The 21,088-nt window shown below is 38.9% G+C and overlaps 1 protein-coding gene across 1 annotated transcript; it reads left to right on the forward strand.

Moving 5' to 3' along the window:
• Positions 1-3,776: 3,776 nt before the first annotated feature.
• LOC121910633 (plastin-3) lies at positions 3,777-19,275 on the forward strand. The gene is made up of 16 exons (XM_042431888.1): positions 3,777-3,882; positions 9,599-9,703; positions 10,847-10,998; positions 13,581-13,710; positions 13,904-14,036; positions 14,355-14,436; positions 14,520-14,685; positions 14,807-14,949; positions 15,925-16,020; positions 16,110-16,305; positions 16,920-16,998; positions 17,110-17,227; positions 17,315-17,445; positions 17,560-17,683; positions 17,904-18,028; positions 18,139-19,275. Exons 2-16 carry the CDS (start codon positions 9,643-9,645, stop codon positions 18,269-18,271), a joined length of 1,869 nt encoding a protein of 622 aa, XP_042287822.1. The 5' UTR covers positions 3,777-3,882; positions 9,599-9,642; the 3' UTR covers positions 18,272-19,275.
• The last annotated feature ends 1,813 nt before the right edge of the window (positions 19,276-21,088 follow it).

The following is a 21,088-nucleotide window of genomic DNA, read 5'->3' on the forward strand; positions in this document are numbered from 1 at the left end:
GAACTTATATGAGGTTTCACCAGTCTGAGTTAGTCATATCAAGTGGATATCTGCATTTCCGCATCTGCACATTTACAGTCTTTTTAGAATCAAATTCTCTCTTTGTGTTTTTTCGGACAATGTTTACCTGTTGAGCTGTGTTGGAATTATAGTAACAAAAAGAGAGACTTTGGCACTAAAAAGAAAGACTGTAATGTTGAAAGATATCTACTTGGTTTGACTAATTTGTTTAATGTTTTTATTAAGAAATATGGCACATGAGAAGAAAAAAATGTCAGTTTAATAATAAGAATCAGTTAAAACATAGAAACATAATAATAATAGTATAATCAAAGTACTGTGCAACTCAATGGATCAAAAGAAAAACAAGCCATACTTTCTGCCTTTTTAAAGGTGTTTTTATACTATTCAAAGTTCAAACCCACAAAAACTAAACAAAACAAGAGACAAACAAAAGAATAAAAACTGGATGAAGCTTCATATTAACTTCAGATAAACTTTTATATAAAGTCTTGCACAGAAGGAGGACTGTGGGTTTTGGCCCCCATCACTTGAATATTGTTTTCAGACAGATCTGTCCTTTAAAACATATTGTTTCTTTCATGAGAATAATTGTGTCAATGTTCCTCTCCCCTCTCTCAAACAGCTCCTAGTACATTATGTCACTTATACTTACTTATACCATACTTATACTTATACTATACTTATTTTTTGTATATTCTTGCGTATTCTTCATTATCAGACAGTTTAGCTCTCATCTTCCTCCTCTGTGTCTCATATTTAAAGCAACACATTTACTGACTTCTCTTTCTTAGTACAACCTGTTGTCATTATGCCTTCCTTAACCTTCCTCTACTGCTATACAATTGTTGTGTCACACAGAATAGTAATAGGAAGAAAATTTTACATTTTATTCAGTTCAGTTGCTTCCACCTACTATCATCAACACTGTCTACATCTACAGTGTGTATACCACCATGTTTTGTGTTTACTGTACTACTTTCTTTCCTGGCATTGTGACAGTAAATCATATCATTTGAGAGCTACTGAACTATTTATGACACTCCAACTGTCAATAAACAGATCCTCATCACGTGTATGTCTTTATTAAATATTTCTCCTTTGCTGATATGTTTTGACAATGAAAAAATGAAAAACCCCCTGGTCATATTCATGATAGAGATGATCATTTGTGTTTTTGAGCATCTAAATCACAATCACATGCCCTTTAATCCAACTCATCAATGGCTTCTTTTTGCTGATAGCATGGTTTATATTTCTCCTAGTCTTAACGGAGCCATATCAGTAGCAGACAGTGACCCTCTTGTAGGCTACTCTTCCAAGAAACATCACTGATGGATGGCTGGATATTAATTATTTAAAAGCCCACTACCAAGCCACTACACACTAATTTTGTGTGTAAACTCATTTCAATCTCATATTCCGACTTTGTTGGTTCCAGGGCCAGCCTTTAGCTGTTTTAGGCCTTATATGAGATTTTTCTTTGAGAGTTCCCCAAGCATCTTTATCTTTTTCTGTAATGTTAAAATGCCATCTAGATGGCAACAGTTAAAACTGGAAGTGTTTTGAGTACATTTTTGTCCTGTATGTGCATGGGGTGGTATTGCTACCGAAGATTTTGGGCCTCGTGAGGCTCAGTCTGTTTTGTGATGAAACTGTTTATTTGCTGTAATTACAAAAAGTTGAAACAGTAAACAGTATTATGTCTAATCTTTTTAGAAAAACTCATGAGATAAATCTGTCAATTCTCATGGGTCATGGGGAGGCTAGAGTCTATCTCAGCTCAAAAGTGAGCTTCTTCAGGCAATGATGTGGCACTGCTGGCCTTCTTCTGGCCTGGACAAAATGGATGTGAGCCTGAAATGGCCCGCATGTAAAATAGCAAATATGGCCCAAGTATCCCTGATCAAATGTGGGCTTTTTTTGGTAAAGATGCTGTGCTCTCAGGTATGTATATTCTGGATGTGGGCTGGTTCTGGTTTATCTGGTTTGTTCTTGGTTGACATATGGCTTGCTTGTGGCCCAGATCCGGGAAACAAGAGCGGACCGCCCAAGCGCCATCATTCCACGTGGTATGTGGGCCGGATGAAAGTGCCGAAAATGTTGGGTGTGGGCCGAATCTGGGCCACAGCAATTTTGCTATCTGGGAGGTTAAGTTGGGTTAGGTTGGGTTAGGTTAGACTTTATTGTCATTATATAATACAGCAGTGGTATGCAAATAGCAGTCCTTAGGTCAAAACCGGCCCTTAAGCAAAAATATTTGGCCCCCTGAAGTTTTGGTGTGTGAATTCTAACACTGCTTTAATTCCACAACTTTAGCCTATTGGAGCATAAAAGATTTGTTGTTCACAGACACAAATAGGTAGTGTTTATAACTCTTTTAGCCTTCAGTTACAAGTGGGAAAAATAAAAATAAATTAACAAAGAATAGAAGCTTTTGTTTCCACTTTGCCTGTTAATGGCCTCCCGATGTAAAATCCTGAAAAAACTGGCCCATGGTTGAACCTAATTGTTGACCCCTGCAATACAGGATTTCATAATGAAATGCAGGTGTAACCACCTCAGTAATACACACAGAGAAATGGTTAACACGAGACAAAGAAATTAAATTGGTCAAAATTATAAAGAACAAGATAGAATTTTAAAAAAACTAAAGTAATAGTAGCACGGAGGGTAGAAACAACATGTAGCTACATGCAAACAATATGTACAATAACATACATATAATATCCATCCATTCATCCATCCTCTTTACCGCTTTCCTCTAGAGGGTCACGGGGGAGCCGGAGCCAATCTAAGCTGACATTGGGTGAGAGACGGGGTACACCAATCACAGGGCTAACATATAGTATAGATATATACACCTACGAGCAATTTAGAGTCACCAATTAACCTAACATGTTTTTGGTCTGTGGGAGGAAACTAGAGCATCCGGAGAGAATGGGGAGAACATGCAAACTCCACATAGAAAGGCGCCAGACGGCCAGTGGTTCAAACCCAAAACGTTCTTGCTGTGAGACGACAGTGCTAACCACAATGACCCCACATAAAATATGTACCCTACAAAATGTACAAAACCGTGACTGTTTAAAGTTCCCCTCCCCTCAAAAATGTGTTTTTTATTCTTGTTCCTTCAGTTGAATGTTTGAGCTTCACTGTGCAGATTGATGTATGAACGGAGTTTGACACTAGAAGGCTGTTTTCACATTAAACTGCTGAAAGTGGAAAGTTTGTCTGTGCTTTATGAAAATCAGATTTTAAGGGGCGGGTCTACAAGCATGATTTGTGACATCACAACTATTTTGAAGCCAATCTTGCTCCAATATTCAAATTACACAAGTGTGATGTGGAAACTTGAGGCCTCCAGTGCACAAACACTGAGAATGAACTTTACAGTGAAGTAAGAGACCTCCTGTGTCCAGCAGCTAAACTTCTGAAATGAAATATATTTACATATTTATAGATTCTGAAATTTCTAATAAGGGAGAAGGAGTAGATGTAATTTTTAAGGATTTTAACAAGATAATTGAACTTTTTTTGTGTGGAAAAAACATATCAGACACAAATTATCATTCAAAGCAAAATATTTTATATAGCCTACATCTTAAAACATGTCTGAATGGAATCTTTAATATTTATAAAACATCCTCAGTCTTTTATGAATATATATTTTTCTAACTTTAAGTTTTCTTTCAGTTTTTTATTTTGCCACAGATGAGACTCCATACCCAGACTCAACGTCTGGAGGTGACGTCACCGGCCGGGCGGGGCAAACATTCCTGCTGCTGTCTACTTTTGTCTCTACGTGGAGGAGGCAGGACCGCAAACTGGACGCTGTCTGGAATTTCAGGCGCACCGACAGTGAGTACCAATTTCCTGGCAACTTCTTAACCAAGAGCTACTTACAGACAGAGTTTGTCTCAGATGTATTTTTTGCTAAAATAGCACCTTTGTCCTAACCCTTCTCTTTGTTTGAGAGCCGTTATCCACTGTTTGGACGGTTGGATTTGCAGGAGTAAACGGATAGTTTCCTGCCTGTAAAACTTGCACGTCTGGCGCTAGCCGGGTAGCTTTAGCTACACCTTCACTGTAGCCTATTCATCCCATCAGGGCGCTGGATAGATACTAGAAATACTGAAATAAAGTAGCCTTTGAGCCCTACAATTTGACACCAGGTAACGTTTAGTAGATGTAACTCTAAGACATAATTAAAGTAACTTAAAATAAAAATAAAAACCTAGATATAAGTAGCTATAAATTCAGTATACGTTTTGAAAATTATACAGAAAGTGTATGCTCTCTTTTTAAGTTTGGAAATATCAACATTTATGAACATGAGGCAGGTCGGTTCCGTTAGCATACCGGCGCCTACCGGAGGAAGTCGCATAGGTGGAGCCTTACATTTAAAAGATCTCCACATTAGCATTGAGCCATGTAAACACTGATTATAGTCAACTAAAGCCTTGTGTAAGAGTTCCCTTTCAGTGCTAGGCGTGTGTGTTTGCTCTTCTGATCTGTTTTCTTTCTTTTTCTTGTTGACACTTGAGGCAATATGATGCATGCATAGCTCTAGTAAATGATTTACCCTTTGTTTAATTGATCTGTCCCTCCCTCTCTGTGTGCCACATTTCTTAAAATTTATGGGACATAGAATTGCAAAGTGGAGTTTCCCCTCACTGCACATCAACTGGTATATCTGGTACTCCAAAAGACTTAGTCTGGGTGTTGCAGTATATTGGGAAAGGCCAGTGATTGTTTTAACAGTGAAATGAAGCAGCCTCTTTTGTTACTCAGTTTATTTGTGCCTGTGTAAAACAGCGGCCTATGTAATGTTGTTTACTACTCTGAATGATTTACCAGATTTTTCCTGTGGATCCATCTGGGGCAGCAACACACTTACATCTGGGATCCCAATTGTGGATCACTGTTGAGAAATAGTTGAACGACTCTCTATCTGATGGTGTTGGAGAAACCCACATTTTAACTCGATAAATATTGTTACTTGGAACAAGAAGTGTGTTATGAATACAGCTCCTCATCAGTGGTCATTTCCCTTCCAACAGTTCTTGCTGTCTGTCCTTGGTGAAAGTCATGTTTTCATTTGTATGGAGGCGTACTTTGATCATGAAAAATGTTTAATTATTAAAGAAAGTAACAGGACTCAGCGGACATAGTTTTGTTCAAGTGGAAAAAGTGTTGTGTGCACTTCCTTTTGTGGGAAAGAGGGAAAAAAGAAAAGTTAATTTGAACTCTGTCTATCATTAACCTGATTGGTGTGTTCAAATCGCCCATGAATGTGCATGTGAGGTATGTATAGTATGTTTTACGATAGCTGGAGTAAAATGTGAGATTCCCTTGTTCATGCTGTGGAGAACCACATGAGAGCAGAGCATGTTGGTGTTTTAAATACAGACATTACGTGTCTGATGTTATCTCTGTAAAGACAAACCAGACAGTCAAGAAGGAGGAGGGAGGGTGCTTATATTCGTGGTTCCGCCCTCGCACACGCTCACACCTGTGCGAGTGAACAGGTTGCTCCACTTTCTGCGCTGACGGGCTTTTAAAACAAGTGCCTCCACTTGTTTTTCAAAGGGCGTGAAAGTGATCGAGTTATTTATAAGCTGCACCTGTTTTCACCTGATTTGTTTTTTTACTCTTAGTTCTGTAACTGTTTTGTTTTTGGTTTTGTTTAAATTAGATTAGCTGCATCTGTTCTTAAAACTGAATCTAATCACAGTTAATTCCAGAAAGTACAATCTGAAAATGCACATTTTGAAAATAAAAAAATGTTTAGAAGTTTTTCATCTTGATCCACACTGAAACACAGATCGTGTTAGATAATCTAACTGTAATATTGGCTGTAAAAAAAACATGATCTCTGAGTCACCAAAATTCGGTGAAGGTTGGCTTTAGAAGTTATGAGAAAACACAACCTCCTCTGCGGATCACTTTTACAACAAAAAATAATAACGTAATGAGGCTCCAAATAGAAAGTCTCTCATTGTTTGCATCCTTTGTTTGGAAGTTCAAGTTCAGCTACATAACAATGGCCTCGGAACAAGGAGGGATACTGTGTCTTGCTCACAGGCACTTTGGCAAAAAGGGTGGTATTTCACAGTTAAATGTGCCTTGTGCAGTCTGATTGCAGTGTTTAAAAGATAACACGTTACAGTATTTTTGTTGAGTAATGACAAACCTTTGTAGGTGTGTCTGCAGAAACGGCCTCAACTCAACTGATTCAGCAGGACCTCAGTAACCTGTCCAATGACATTTTTAAGTGATGGGTGGTAGTGATTGCAGTGTTAACACCTTTTCTAGCATGACCTGTTGCATCTACTCTCTATATCTTCCTTCCATTTGGTGAAAAGTAGTTTACTACGGAGAGCAAGTTGTTCCAGTGGTAAAGGTTAGCAGCTCACCATTTCATTTGAATATTTCCATGATGATTCACCATATTTGTACGCTTTTATAATACCCCTAAACCCTGGCCCAGGATGCTGTGCATGCAGCTGTACATGATGTTAGAGTTAGGTAAACTCTACATACAATATTCGTTGTCGTCGCCTTTTCTTTTCCTGTCAGTATGGCTGCGCTTATCTTATCCACTCAGCAGTCACAGACTGTATGGTGTTTATGAGTCAGTGTGCTTCACATCTGCAGGCGATTGTCACTAAGTAAAAATGTCCATGTTCTTGCAGACTCTGTTGGGTGTGTGCATATGAACTTGACCACACTTGGGAAGGCTGCCCAAGCTATTTGTGTGCTTCACATTTCCCATGTAACTGTGTGGATAAAACACTGGCAGGGCGGGGTGTGTCGGCTCTACACATTTATTTCGGCCATCTGGGACCAGCCCTCCGCTTTAAATTGACTGAAAGATCCATCAAAGGCGATTGTAAAAAGGCGTAGATGTGCTGTTTTTGGCTTGACAATTAAAGCTGGTGTTTGGAAAGAAATACTTGTGTATGAGTGATATCCAGGCGTAAACTGGAGAGCAAGAGAACTGAGAGAGCTTTTTGGATGAGTGTTGAAACATTTTCAAGACTAAATATTGTTTTGCTGCTGCTAGATATCACATGACCTGGCTGATTGAAAACCTACACACACTACAGCACTTATATTTAATGAATCTCTTTCAAAAACGTCAAAGTCTTGGAATTTGGAAAATCTTTTCCCAAGATGTTTTGCTTTGTAATGAGTCCAATCATCTGTCAAAAGTATGAAAGCATTTTTCTTATCTATCGAACTCTTGCACTGCGGCCAAGCACTGAAATTTCAATAATGCGCTTGAACTCTATCACGAGTATTGATATGTTTTTAGGCAAACATGAGCCACTCCATTTAGGAGGTTGCTGTTGCGTTCAGAGGAGCGCAGGAATTGTCTCTGCTCTCAAAACACACAGTCCAGCTGTCAAAGACAGCAACTGTCTTTGGAGCCTGACACTCAGAATTCATTTTCTAGCGTTACACAGGATTTATGCGCCATGTTGTAAGGGTGATTACAAATGCTCTATTCTTCTGTACCACCAGTGATACGTCTCACATTTGTCCGCTGCCATCTGTGCCCTTGCTCCGTGTACTTAACCCCTCTTCTGTTTCCACTCTGCCTGTGTCGAGGGTGTGACAAGGGCTGGCAAATGAGGTAATGTTTGTCGGCCCTTATTGTAGACGGGCCGACTTCAGCGGCCACATTTCACATCCTTGTGGAGAAAAGTTAAATATAGCAACACACGCATCGTCATTTTCCTAATCGTTTAGTCAGGAGTTTGTGCTTGCCCTGATTTAGTAGCAGTTTGTGTAAGAAAAACACTCTGTACTCTCTGATTCATGCCACTGTATGAATCAGAGAACAGAGAGAACTTTGATCTCCGTTGCTGATTAAAGTGACAAATCTGACCTTATTATATTGTTATCTAGAACCAGTTTTCTACTCTATATTTTGCTTCTTTATTGTAAACAGAATGATTTCATCTGAATGGCTTCGGTCGGGGAAACTCATTCTTCATTACGAGGACAGGGTACTTAATTCCATCACTTTGTTTTGTTTGCCAGAATAGCATTATAGGAATTGAGTCACATCACGGAGACCACATGGCTACTGTTGATTCATCTTTCATGAATACTATTAATAGTTTCATTCAAGGAGGAGGATGCACGGTTACTGGACTTTTGTCTATTGTTTGTCTTCTTGAATGTGCATCTGTGAGGCTGCTGTGGCCTTCGAAGCCAATTCACCAGTCCAAGCAAGAATAAATACTTTGAATGTTACTAACAATCAGGTGGATAACAATCCATCTGACTAACCGGATATTCAACTATTCCCTAATATGGTTTTACACATGTAGCACTCTGAAACGAGAAATGGCCTTGCCCAGGATTTCTGAGTAATACGCTGTGAAAATCAACAATCTGTACTTAACATCAGGAAATGGGAACACTTTTCTGTCTGGAAAAATCTGTGATCTTTAGTCAACTGCAGCGTAAACCTCATCTTTGTTTTCTGAACACTTGTGTTAGAGAGGAATGCCATCACACCAGTTTAGCCTCGGAGAGCGAGGCAGCACTCCCTGCTTACCTCTCTGTAACTGAAGCACGATCTGCCCAGGCCTCATGCATTCCTCCGCCGCTACAGAACGGGAAGGAGGTACTCGGAGGAATTCCTTATTTTCAGATGGTGACTTTGTCTCGGAGGAGTTTTGGAACACAGTGTTTTTAGTCAAGCAAAATAATTCAGATAGTCTCACTCATTTTAGTCTTGTTATGTGATTTGTCTTGTACACATTCAAGTGAAACTTTTTATACTCAGATTTAACAGCTTTATGATGAACTGGCATCAAATTTTTGACAAATAGTCCAAACACAAGGCTCACAAATACTCCAGATGTTATGTTCTCACATAAAACTTCATCGCTTTTCATTACAGGTATTTCAGTTTGCATGAAAGTTCAACGCAAAAACACAACTCATTAAATTTGATTTGTAGCGCAGTTAAAAACTGTCAGTTTTAGAGGATTTGGAGGATGTGCTGTTGCAGTACGCAGATTTATAAGAAAACAGTTTTATGAAATCACCTACTGTAAACACTGAAGTGCTGTAGTTGCAGCACGTCTGGCAGTTATTTTACAGTACGGGCTCATTGCTATACAATGCAACAACAGGAAATTACTTTGATTATGGGAGAGAAAAGTGTTTGGAAAAGGAAAAGAGCTAAAGAAAGAAACCAGAGAGAGCAGTAGATACGATCAGTGGGGGTGGGGATCAGCCTGGATTAGCTAAGAGAACTACTAGTTTTTAGACCTGACAGAAGATGGGATGTGAATTGTGTCTCTGCCTGGGGATGAAAGGTCAAATCCGTGCTGGCAAAGAGGCAGTAGAGTTGAGACTGCTTGGCGAACCACGAGCAGCGAGGTTATTGACCGGAGTTAGCGGTGCTGGCTGAAGACGCAGAAGGTTGCGGCAGTCTGGATAGGTAACAGGGCTGAAAAGAGGTTTACAGAAGGCTGGTGAGGATGAAGTTACCTCTGGAGTCCTTCCTCCTGTCATTTAATGACTCGATGCTCTTCTTCTCTCTCTGCAGCCCCACCTTTCTCTGACTGACCACCTCAGGTCAATCACAGAAAAATGTCTGGAAAGATAACAAAAGAGGAGATGGAGGAAATGAGGGAGATCTTTGGGAAAATTGGTGAGTAAAAGCCATGTTAGATTAAATTAGCTTCAACTTTACTGTCAATGTGCAGAGTACGGACACAAAGCCAATGAAACGCAGTTAGCATCCAACCAGAAGTGCAAAAATATAGTATTATTTACAGATAAGTGCAGGAGAGTAAGTGCTACTGCATAAGTGATGCTGTATCTTCCCATATGTACAGTGATGGAGAGTTACACCATACAAATATTATATATGAAAATATTTTAAATATGTATAAACTAGAGCCCGACCAATGTATCAGTCAGCATATATATAATTTTTTAAAAGTTATATAGGCATTTTATGTATATTTGATCCTTTTTCGTAATTCAAGTTTAATATCTATGTACATGTTTTCTTTGCTCTGTGTTTTTTTTATTTATAGTTATTTATAAATCTTAAATTCCCAGTGAAGTTTACTGTTTCAGTGCACTTATGTCATTTTACACAATAAAATTTATTGTTTAACTGCAACATATCATGCCTCTATTACATATCTTTGCCACAAGAGTTTTGATAACCACATTTGAGGGATCATTGCAAAAAAATGTGCTTTTATGTATATATTCTGTATAAGATTATCAGCCAATATATCGATATCAGAATTTTTTTACTCCCTAATATCAGTATTGGTATCAGCATCAGCCCCAAAAGTCCAGTATTGGTTGGGCCCAAGTATATACAGAGGAGAAGTGGATAGAGATAGATTGTATGACCAGCAGGTCTACATTTGGTTAAGTATGTAGAATATAAACAATACATATATAGGGTTCAGACTGTGCAAAATATGAATAGTTCAAATTATTATTATTTATGTGTTCATGAAAGTACTGTAAACAGTGCAGTAATGAGTGCAATGATGCTATTAGAGTGGTGGTGTGTATTTCAGTTTACTATGACAGGATGTTATTAATTAAACCATTTTAACAAACACAAAACATTTGCTGCTTGTTTTTTCACTGCAACAAAAAAGTGATTTTAAGATATCACAAGGCTCAATTAACTTCTGATGGGCATTTATTATTATTTCTGACTTTTTTTTTTTCTGACAAATGATTAATCAAAAATATAACTGACAGTATAGGTTGTGAAAATAAGTCCCCCTGGTGTCTAACGGTGCTTTTTGTGTTTCTGTAGATCTCGACAGCGATGGATACATCGTTGATTATGAACTCCATGAGCTCCTCAAAGAGGCCGGCCATGCCCTGCCCGGATACATGGTTCGAGAGATCATCCAGAAACTCGATCGCAACAAGGACAATAAGATCAGCTTTGAAGAGTTTTTGTCGGTATGTTAGATGAAGCTCAGAAAAACTTGCGCTGTTGATCTTTTTCATACTGTGAGTTTGTTTTCTGCTCTGCCTGAAGCACCTCGCCCTCCTCAGCTCAGCAAGGCAACTTTTAGCAACTACATGCTCAACAGAGTTGAAAGGCCTCTACACACACACACACACACACACACAGACAGACTCAGGGAATGTGGAAGTGAGGTCAGCAAAGTGGTGTGGCTTCCAGTATTTTGTTTCAGTGGTGATGAGGGAGCAGTCATTTCCAGAGGCAGCTTCTGGTACAGAACTGCAGCAGGACTCAGACTGTTACGATCAGGAGGGTCGACCACAATGTAGCTGTTGTTCTTTGACAGTTTAAATGTGCTGCTTTAGGATATGTGACTGTTTATTTAGTCATTAGTGAACTTAAGGTATGAAATGACTATGAAAACGACCAAGTGAAACAAATTGAAGTGGATGGTCTTCAAACTGCGTTGTGTCTGAATCTCTGTGACTGAACGTGTTTTGGTCTTTGGACTTTGGGCGAGTTTAACTAACTGTAGACTCTGTAGTAGTAATAATGATAATGATCAACTTTATTTATACTGCTCCTTTTTAAAGCAAAGATTTACACATGTAAAGGCTACAAGGTCATTTACATGTGAAAATCAGGATTAAAATATTTTTAGGACAATTAAATCATAAAGAGTGAAATAAATAAAGCAGATAAGACATATTAGAGCTGGAAAAACTAGAACTAGCATTAACAGAAGGTGTTTAAAAAAAAAAGATGTGAAATGATTATAATGTGACTGATTCTACAAGCATCAAATCCTTTGTCTTTTAATTTTCTCTTACAGATATGGCATCTGATTAAAAATAAATAAGGGTGTATTTGTGTCTTGTTACTTTCTGAAATGAATGAAAAATTAACAACCCCACTGTATATGTAATGTGTGGAGATAATCACTCTTTGCTTAAGGATTACCTGATTGATCAGTTGATTATTGCGATGATGCGATACTGCGAGTTGACCGTTGCAGTCTGTGATGTTGTGTTCATGTGCTGGCGGGAAGGGACGACATCCGGGACCTCTCAGTTGGCTGCTTGAAAGCATTGTGCCATTGTTTCAGAGAGGTGTGTGCTCCACCACAAGGCTTTGATAAAACTCCACTATACAAAACATGTTCCTACGGATGATAACAAACCAGTTTAAATGCATGCAGAGTGAATGTGAATATCCTCCTCAGTGCCCATACATGTGAATATTAAGCTTTAAAAAAAAAAAAAAAAGCTTTTAGCTGAGTTGTAGAATTGAGTGGAAATCCATATTGTGTGTGTAAGGTCACGATTGTCTTGTTGTGGTTACCTCTTTTACCTAGAGTGCACAAAAAAAATGCAAGTTGGCACCCTGTGACCTTGTTTATGTTTGTGGTTAAGTGTGCTGCGCTTTTTAAACAGTGCCAGGCTGAATAGCTCATTGTGCTCGAACGCCACACAAGGGCCTGTTGGGCTGTGGTCACTGATGAAGCAGCAATAACTTGAGGTTCAGGAAGTGTCGGACGTATTACCATAGAATATGTATTGTCAAAGCGGCTTTGTCTGTAGCCGATCCGGTGCATCACTGATAAGCTTCATACAGTACGAACGCACATCATAAAGCTCTTTATGGTCCCATTAATTGTTGGTGAGCCTGATTTTAATGTTGGGATGTGGCCAAGTTTGAGGGCGGTGTCAGTGTGGAGGATGATAACGGCTGTGTCACTGTTGATAACCCTAATGACACAATAACACTTCAATACCTATTATTTATTTATTATATTTACTCATGAGTCAATGTGTAATGAAAGCACAATTTCACTTTCAATAACAACAGTGTATTTGAATGCTCAACACAACATTAGTCACTATTATGAACCTGACTTCTTCTACTTGGACCTTTTTATTTTAATACACACTGTTTTTTTTTTCTGCTTGTTTGTTTGTTTTTTTTTAGTCCATATATATATTGTTCAGAAACTCATTTACGAGTCCAGATGTTTTCTCAGGCCTGTAGCTGGTAGGTTGGCTTTATGTTTCATGTCATTGAGAAACTCCAGCTGCACTGCTGTGTCTGGCTGACCTTGGCTGTCATTACGGCTAACAGGAGCTCAATAAGACGACAAGGGATGCAAACAACAGTAAAAGGAGAGAAGATGATTGAGGCTTTTAAAATTGCTTTTACAACTGTATGGTAATTACCCATCATAAGTTTTATGCGTGAAAGGTGACGGTTACAAATCAATTCACCAGAATCATAATATAATAAATCACAAGATGTAATTTATCTGGTTGTGAAGTTAGTGCTTACAGAGATATTTAGTCATAATCTCCTTGTTAAAACTAAAACTGTAATGCTGACACAACAAACGTGCTATTAGTAAAATATTAACCGAAAACTGCGATGAACACGTTTTAATTGGCCAGAGCAAGTTATAGTGGTAAACCTCTACAACACAATCGTTCATTTACAAAATTTCCATAAATATGTCTTTAAACAGTAATGTAGGATCTAAGAGGCTTAGTGGTAATTGGTTTCTGAGTATTCTTTGTTGTTGTTGCAGATCATCCAGGAGCTGAGGGGCAGTGAAATAGCAAAAACTTTCCGCAAGGCCATCAACAGAAAAGAAGGCATTCTGGCTATTGGAGGGACGTCGGAGCTGTCAAGCGAAGGCACACAACACTCGTTCTCTGGTACGTTGGTCTGTTTCCTCCCTCCAGCCGCTGCTAATGTTTGTCATAAACTGTTGACTTTGTACCCTCTTCAGGTACAGACGCTTCGTTTACCATTGAAGAAGCCCATAAAGGACAATATATCCTACTTTAATGAGTCATTATGAGCAATACTGTGACATTAACTGATACCTGTATATGTTCACCCTTACAGAGGAGGAGCGATACGCTTTTGTAAACTGGATCAACACTGCTCTGGAAAAAGACCCTGACTGCCAACATGTCCTGCCCATGGATCCCAACACAGACTCTCTCTTCACGTCTGTCGGAGACGGTATAGTCCTCTGGTGAGTGTTCCTGTTTTCACTTTTTCACAGGCAGCAACTCCACTATCCCCTCCCTCCCCTGCTGTAGCTACCTCTATGAAATAAATATCAAATACCTGCATCTGACTGCACTCACTGTTGTGTTCACATTACGGCTGAATAAAAGAGCCTGTATTGGTCATCCACAGCAGTGTTTTACCTTACATGACAGTGGAGATAGTGATACTGCTACATTCATAAAAAAAATATTCAGAAATTAATACGTATTGTTCCAAATCTATCTATGTATATATGTCAGTAGAAACATTAGTGATTTTTTTTTTTTTTTTTTGTACACAGCAAAATGATCAATCTGTCAGTGCCAGACACCATCGATGAGAGGACTATAAATAAGAAGAAGCTGACACCGTTCACAATACAGGTCAGTTAGAGATCAGTGCTGCTTTTTTTCATACTTTTTTTTACGTGTGTTTCCTCTCAGCTGATGCTTTATGTACCTTACAGGAGAATCTCAACCTGGCCCTGAACTCAGCTTCTGCCATTGGCTGCCATGTTGTGAACATCGGCGCTTTAGACCTGAAAGAGGGGAAGCCCCACCTGGTGCTGGGCCTGCTGTGGCAGATCATCAAGATCGGCCTGTTTGCTGACATCGAACTCAGCAGAAATGAAGGTACAGGGCATGGTTGAGATTTCCGTTTACATAACGCATGTTTGAGTCTGTGTTCCTATCACTAGGGTTCCCTGGTCTGTTGTCAGGTAGCTTTTAACTGATCATTAACACCCCTCGACAGCACTGGCAGCATTGCTGAGAGACGGGGAAACCCTGGAGGACCTGATGAAGCTGTCTCCAGAAGAACTGCTGCTACGCTGGGCAAACTTTCACCTGGAAAACGCTGGCTGGCAGAAGATCAATAACTTCAGCTCTGACATCAAGGTAGTGCTACTCACTAAAACTGAAAGCACTTTGTTCACACTGTGTATTTAAACACTAAATGAATGCACCTCCTCTGCAAATCATTTTCTAACGTGGTTTTCTAACCTTATTTGACACTCATTTATTTTCACTTCTTTAGTAACCAGGTCCACTAACACAGGTGTCTATCAGCACACTGGTCCAGGCAGTGTTTGCACAAACTCACTCAAATATCCGCCTCCACTGCTCCAAAAATAGGATTGAATTGTTAGTGTCTCTGTCAGCTAAGATTTCACAAACTGTCAAATGTGTATTGAAGCATTTAAGATATTATTTTGTCTCTCTGACAAAATGCATCTTACTATAGAAGTTCTGATAGATAATGGTAACTATTACAGATTGAAAGTGTTAGTTGGTTGGAAAATGTCATTAAACTTTTCAGCCATAAATCAAGCAGGCAGGTATACGAGGAGTTACTGCACCTGTCCCTGTCTGATCATCCATGTAATTATTTTCTCATGCTATTGCTTGCTTGACTGTTTTATAGAAATCAGACGTTTTCTGAGAAACCTTTCATTTTCATTCTTTTTATTCTTGTTAGTGTTCAACAAAATATTTTACATATTCTTCAACAGGACGCTACATTTTACAGATTAAATCTCTGAAATGTCATTTTAAGATTTGTTTCTGCATATAGTTCCATAGCTGATAGCTTAATATATACCAAATGTAGTGTTCATAAAGCAAATCTAATGCTTACAGAAGACTACACGCTTGAAGAAAACATTTAAATACCTCATATAACAGGTGATGGACAAAATGCAAAACAATTTGCTCACTGCAAGTTAAGTTTAGGTTTATCAATACCTCAAAATGTTGCATTTATTAGAGTGCAGCTATCGTAATGAGACAAAAGTTACAGTTATGTTACACAGTGGAATTTCTTTTTATCAATTAGTAATCTAATTGTTTTTGTTTGTTGGTATTATCTTCCAGGACTCAAGGGCCTATTTCCACCTCCTGAATCAAATCTCTCCAAAAGGCACCGACGAGGAGCAGCCACGCATAGACATCAACATGGCAGGCTTCAGTGTAAGCGCATCGACGGTTGAGAATCTACACCACATGGTGACAGCTGTACAGCATCTCTGATCGTAGTGTTTGTTCTGTGTGTTGTTCAGGAGAAAGACGACATGAAGAGGGCAGAAGCCATGCTGCAGCAGGCGGACAGGCTCAGCTGTCGACAGTTTGTCACCCCAGCTGACGTCGTCAGTGGAAACCCCAAACTCAACCTTGCCTTTGTGGCTAATCTGTTTAACAAATATCCAGCTCTGACCAAACCTGAGAATGAGGACATTGACTGGGGACTGTTGGAAGGTGGGTATGGAGAGCAGGAGGAGTTTACTCAAATTTCAGATTAGAGCTTCGTAGACTTTTCACAAGTTATCCCATATATGTGTCAGCTGCTATCATGGAGGTCTACTGGAGAATTGGCTTTGATATTTATTAACATTACAACCTGGATAGAAAAAATCCTCTGTAACTTGCAAGTGAATTCAGTAATAATAAGAAATTTGTTTGATAAAGTGGATTTTTTTTTTAATGTAGACTAAATTGAAACAAGAAACTGTCTTGTCTTCCATCTTTGCCCCAAAGCTCAAACACCAAAGCAACAGAGTTGCAGCTTAAAAACAACCAGCTCTGAACAAACAACTGTTTTTTGTTAGCTACCTAACTGGCCTACAGGCTTTTTTTGCATAGAAACTCGTTTTCATATCAGGATGTGACAACAAAACACTCAACTTTGGTTCCCATTGTATACAGATCACATGTTTACAACAAGTCAGTGACAACCAGATAACTGTGGTTTGAGCTAACAGAGTGATATCAGAGGTATCAGAAACGTAAATAAGAGCAACAAACTGTATGTTTTAAACCACACTGACTATTACTGAGACCTCCAGTAAATCCCATGATCCTTTTCTGTCTAGGTGAGACACGAGAAGAGAGGACATTCCGAAACTGGATGAACTCCCTGGGAGTAAACCCACATGTCAATCATCTTTATGGGTACGTACCACTGACGAAATACAAGGAGACAGTTTGTTTCACTCCTGCATACACTGGCATCTGAATATTTATGTAATGTTAATAAATATCAAACACAATATTGTCTTGTAGAGACCTGCAGGATGCCATGGTCATCCTTCAACTCTACGAGAGGATTAAAGTGCCTGTTGACTGGAACAACAAGGTCAACAAGCCGCCTTACCCCAAGCTGGGAACCAACATGAAAAAGGTAAATTAAGATTTCCATTAAATATTATCCAAGAAAAAAATCCTTGATGGCTGTCTTTTGCCAATTATTTTATTTTTCTGCTCCAAGTTGGAGAATTGCAACTATGCAGTGGAACTGGGCAAAACAGCCAAGTTCTCCCTCGTTGGCATCGGCGGGCAGGACCTGAACGACGGCAACGCTACCCTGACTCTGGCACTGGTGTGGCAGCTAATGAGAAGGTGAAACATCACTTCACACTTCGTTTTTCCAAGTCTTTCAGTAAAAAAAACATAAGTTAACCAGAGTGTCCAGTTCACATGCATAATAAATACAGTGCCTCTCCTCTCTTTCAGGTATACATTGAATGTACTGGAGGAACTGGGTGATGGACAGAAAGTAAATGATGACATCATTGTAAAGTGGGTCAACGAAACATTGGCAGAGGCTGGAAAATCAACTAAGATTTCAAGCTTTAAGGTGAACCAGTCTTCCCACTTTTTGCTTACATTGCTGTGAAAATAACTGTAAATGTAGATTAACCAAAAACTGGGAGCAGATGTTAACTTGCTGTAAGGAGCTTTAACGTTTTCACTTCTTTAAACTGTAGATAAAGATCTTTATCTCTGAGTCTCAGTGCAAACCACTGAATTTTATCCTGTGTGTTTGATCCTTGATCTTTGTTTTGTGCGTTGATCAGGACAAGGAGATCAGCAGCAGCTTGGCAGTATTGGAACTGATCGACGCCATCCAGCCCGGCAGCATCAACTACGACCTGATAAAAACTGGCAGCCTTTCCGAAGACGACAAGCTGGAGAATGCCAAGTAAGATTTTTCTGTGACAAAACCAGAAAAACAACCAGCCATTTGTGATTTTATTTCGTTCACTACGTTTAAACAGTTTCATACAAGTAATCCTCTCTGTCCTTCCTTAGATACGCCGTCTCTATGGCGAGGAAGATCGGAGCTCGTGTCTACGCTCTCCCAGAAGACCTCGTGGAGGTCAAGCCCAAGATGGTGATGACAGTCTTTGCCTGCTTGATGGGTCGGGGGATGAAGAGAGTCTAAGAGACTGGCTGCGATCATTGTGACACTTACTATACTCGTACCCACAAACCATTAGTGTTTTGAAAGAGCCCCCAACTGAAGGAATGAAGAATGTTTTTTTGAATGAGTATAACATGAAGTCAAAATCAGAAATTTGCATGCACCCCCGCCTCTTTTGATTAACGGAGGTGTTACCTGAAGAATCATGTGCTGTCCTCTTATTTAAAAATGAGCCCACATTATAAATTTCAGAAGAGCTGGGCCTCCTGTTACAGGACAACTTGTTACTTTCAATATGCAGAACTCTTGATTAATGTATAAGAATGCTGTTTTTTAAAACGAGTATGCATATTTCCAGCTGCAAGGTTGTTTACATATTTTTACTCAGACTGATAAGTAAATTATATCCTTGACTAAGCATCACACATTCCTGAATACCATACTTATGAGTAAATGCTTGACAAGGCAAAAGAGAGGCAGGATGTTTAGGTGGAGCACATGTCATATAAACGCCTAAACATCCCTTCTCACTCAATGAAGTACAAGCATGTCTTAATAACTGGCACCATAAACTTCTACATATCTGTATACAGAAGCCATAAGGTCAAAATATAGTAATGACCAGCCTGTATGTGCTGTCTGTATTCCTGTACTCGTCATTTGTTTTGTTTCTTGGGATTATTACGCGAGGTAAAATGCTGTTTTTTTTGTTTTTTTGGGGGGGTGTCTGGTCTTTGTTGTATTGGGCTTCTGTTTTTGTCTGTTACGTTGGATAAGGAGCAGGCTGACTGGACTCTCCTGGCTTCTGCTGTGCCTTCTTGTCTCAAAGATGATTTGTACTTGTACTTTGAGGTTTTTCCCTTTTTTTTCCCTTTTTGTATTCATCATTACCAAATATAAACAGTAACTTCATTCCAGGTAGCTTCATGATATTCTATGACAGTGGCCGAATTGTATTTGGTCTCGTTTTCATGTCTACTCTTAAAGCGCTTCACATGTAACAATAAATATGACTTTGAAAACGACTACAGTGTTATATCTTTGTCAGACAGAGTCCACCACAATCTGTAAATCCACTGCTGTTATCTTGACTGAGCAATGACAGTGAATCAAATGTGCTTATATTATTTATCTCTCTGGTTTAGAACTATTTTTAAATGAAACCTCTTTAAATATCACAGTCAATATCCTCTGAAATTTAACACATATTTGCCATGAACAGTTTATGATAAGAGAATGTGTAGACTTTTAAACTACATTTTTCTTACATATAAAGTTGTATATCTTCACATGGATTTTTCCCCTTTTGAAACAATGCTACAGGTATGTCATGGAAAGAAAAAGTTCTCTTTTTTTGTTTCACAACCCTGTTAAAATATCAATAATTAGATAAAAGTGAACTTTAAAGCCATGAAGATGCAAGACCAGAGCTCAACATCTGATCATAAATACTGTGTAGCATCCTTTTAGCATCATTCTGGCATCTGTTCAGGCTAATAAAGTCATGTACACACTTGCTTTTAAGTAAATGAAATGTTGAATTTGAAAGTTGTTGAGTTTGAAAGTTAGTTCTTTACCTCTGAAACAAGTTGTCTAAAGAATCTCAACGCAGCATCCATGTAGAAGTTGGAGCTTTCAGTCACATCACACTCATCCTCATCCTCAGCAGAAGGAGTTGTCATGGTATTGTAGATGTTCAAATAAACTACTAGATGGACCTTGTGGTGATATTGTTTTTGTCACCTGCTGTTTCCAAAGTCAAAAACAAACTTAAATCTCAATTTTTAAGCAAACGTGGACGAGACGTCCTTCAATTGTTCAAAAAGAAAGATCAAAAGATCAAATTTCTTCAAAAAATGTTCAAAGAAATTTTAACATTTGTATTTCCATTTCTCCATTTACTGAGAAACATCATGTCATATGATTAAAACCTTGTGGTGATATTTTATTAGTTGAATTAAATTTACCTCAAACAACAACAACCTGCCGGAGGAAAACAGCAGACACTAACTTCTTTTTTTATGATCTGAGCTTCACTTTTTACTGCTGTCTGCTTCTCCTTTCTCTTATCTAGCTTTTTGTTGCTGCCATCATGCTTTTATGTTCTTCCCTCTTTTGCATTGTAAAACACACCTGTAAAATAGCACCTCATAAAAAAGATTTATCGTTATTTGTGTTTTTTGTACCTGCTGCTATGTGATACTTATCCAAGAGGAACGGGGTACTCAATAGTTCAAGATTTCTGCAAACACTTAAATGGAGTATAAGCGACAATAGTTAATACATTAGCTATTATTCTGGGGACAGTTTGAATGTTTTTGATAATTTATAACTATCATCTGTTGGCTCTTCTCTCTAGTTGACAAGCAGGATTTATTTACAGTCCATCAACAGTCTTGTAGCACAACAGGGGACAGTGGTGGCAGATTGTAGTTTACTGTTCACTGGCCTGAATCTCAGTCACATGTAAAGCTTCACTCCCTGAAGAGTTTCTCAGTAAGTTTCCAGCAGTCCCCACTTCTCAGGATCTGGTTAAAGCTGACAGACTCTGTCAGAGAGCTGGATGATGATGATGAGGAGGAGGAGGAGGAGGGGGAGGAGGCAGCGGTGTGTCTCCTGTGGCCTTCATCATCTGGATGTTCAAGCTCCATTTGCACCAGTGTGTTTGTGTGATATTGGAAGGAGAGTTTGGATTTTTAAAGGTAAGATTGGACAAAAAGGGAGTCAAATCACAAATACCTCAGACCATTAATAGAGTAGCAATGATTAACTGATTCATCAATTAGTCGTTGATCAACAGAAAAAGAATAGGCTACTATTTTGATAATCGAATAATTG

Source organism: Thunnus maccoyii, chromosome 13 (genome assembly GCF_910596095.1).
Source record: "Thunnus maccoyii chromosome 13, fThuMac1.1, whole genome shotgun sequence".
Classification (NCBI taxonomy): domain Eukaryota; kingdom Metazoa; phylum Chordata; class Actinopteri; order Scombriformes; family Scombridae; genus Thunnus; species Thunnus maccoyii.

Excerpts from the sequence above, each read along its gene's own strand:
- LOC121910633 (XM_042431888.1), top strand. The coding sequence starts at position 9,643 with ATGTCTGGAAAGATAACAAAAGAGGAGATGGAGGAAATGAGGGAGATC. Across the intron at positions 17,446-17,559 it reads GTGTGGCAGCTAATGAGAAG|GTATACATTGAATGTACTGG; the intron begins GTGAAACATCAC and ends CCTCTCTTTCAG. Across the intron at positions 18,029-18,138 it reads GACAAGCTGGAGAATGCCAA|ATACGCCGTCTCTATGGCGA; the intron begins GTAAGATTTTTC and ends GTCCTTCCTTAG.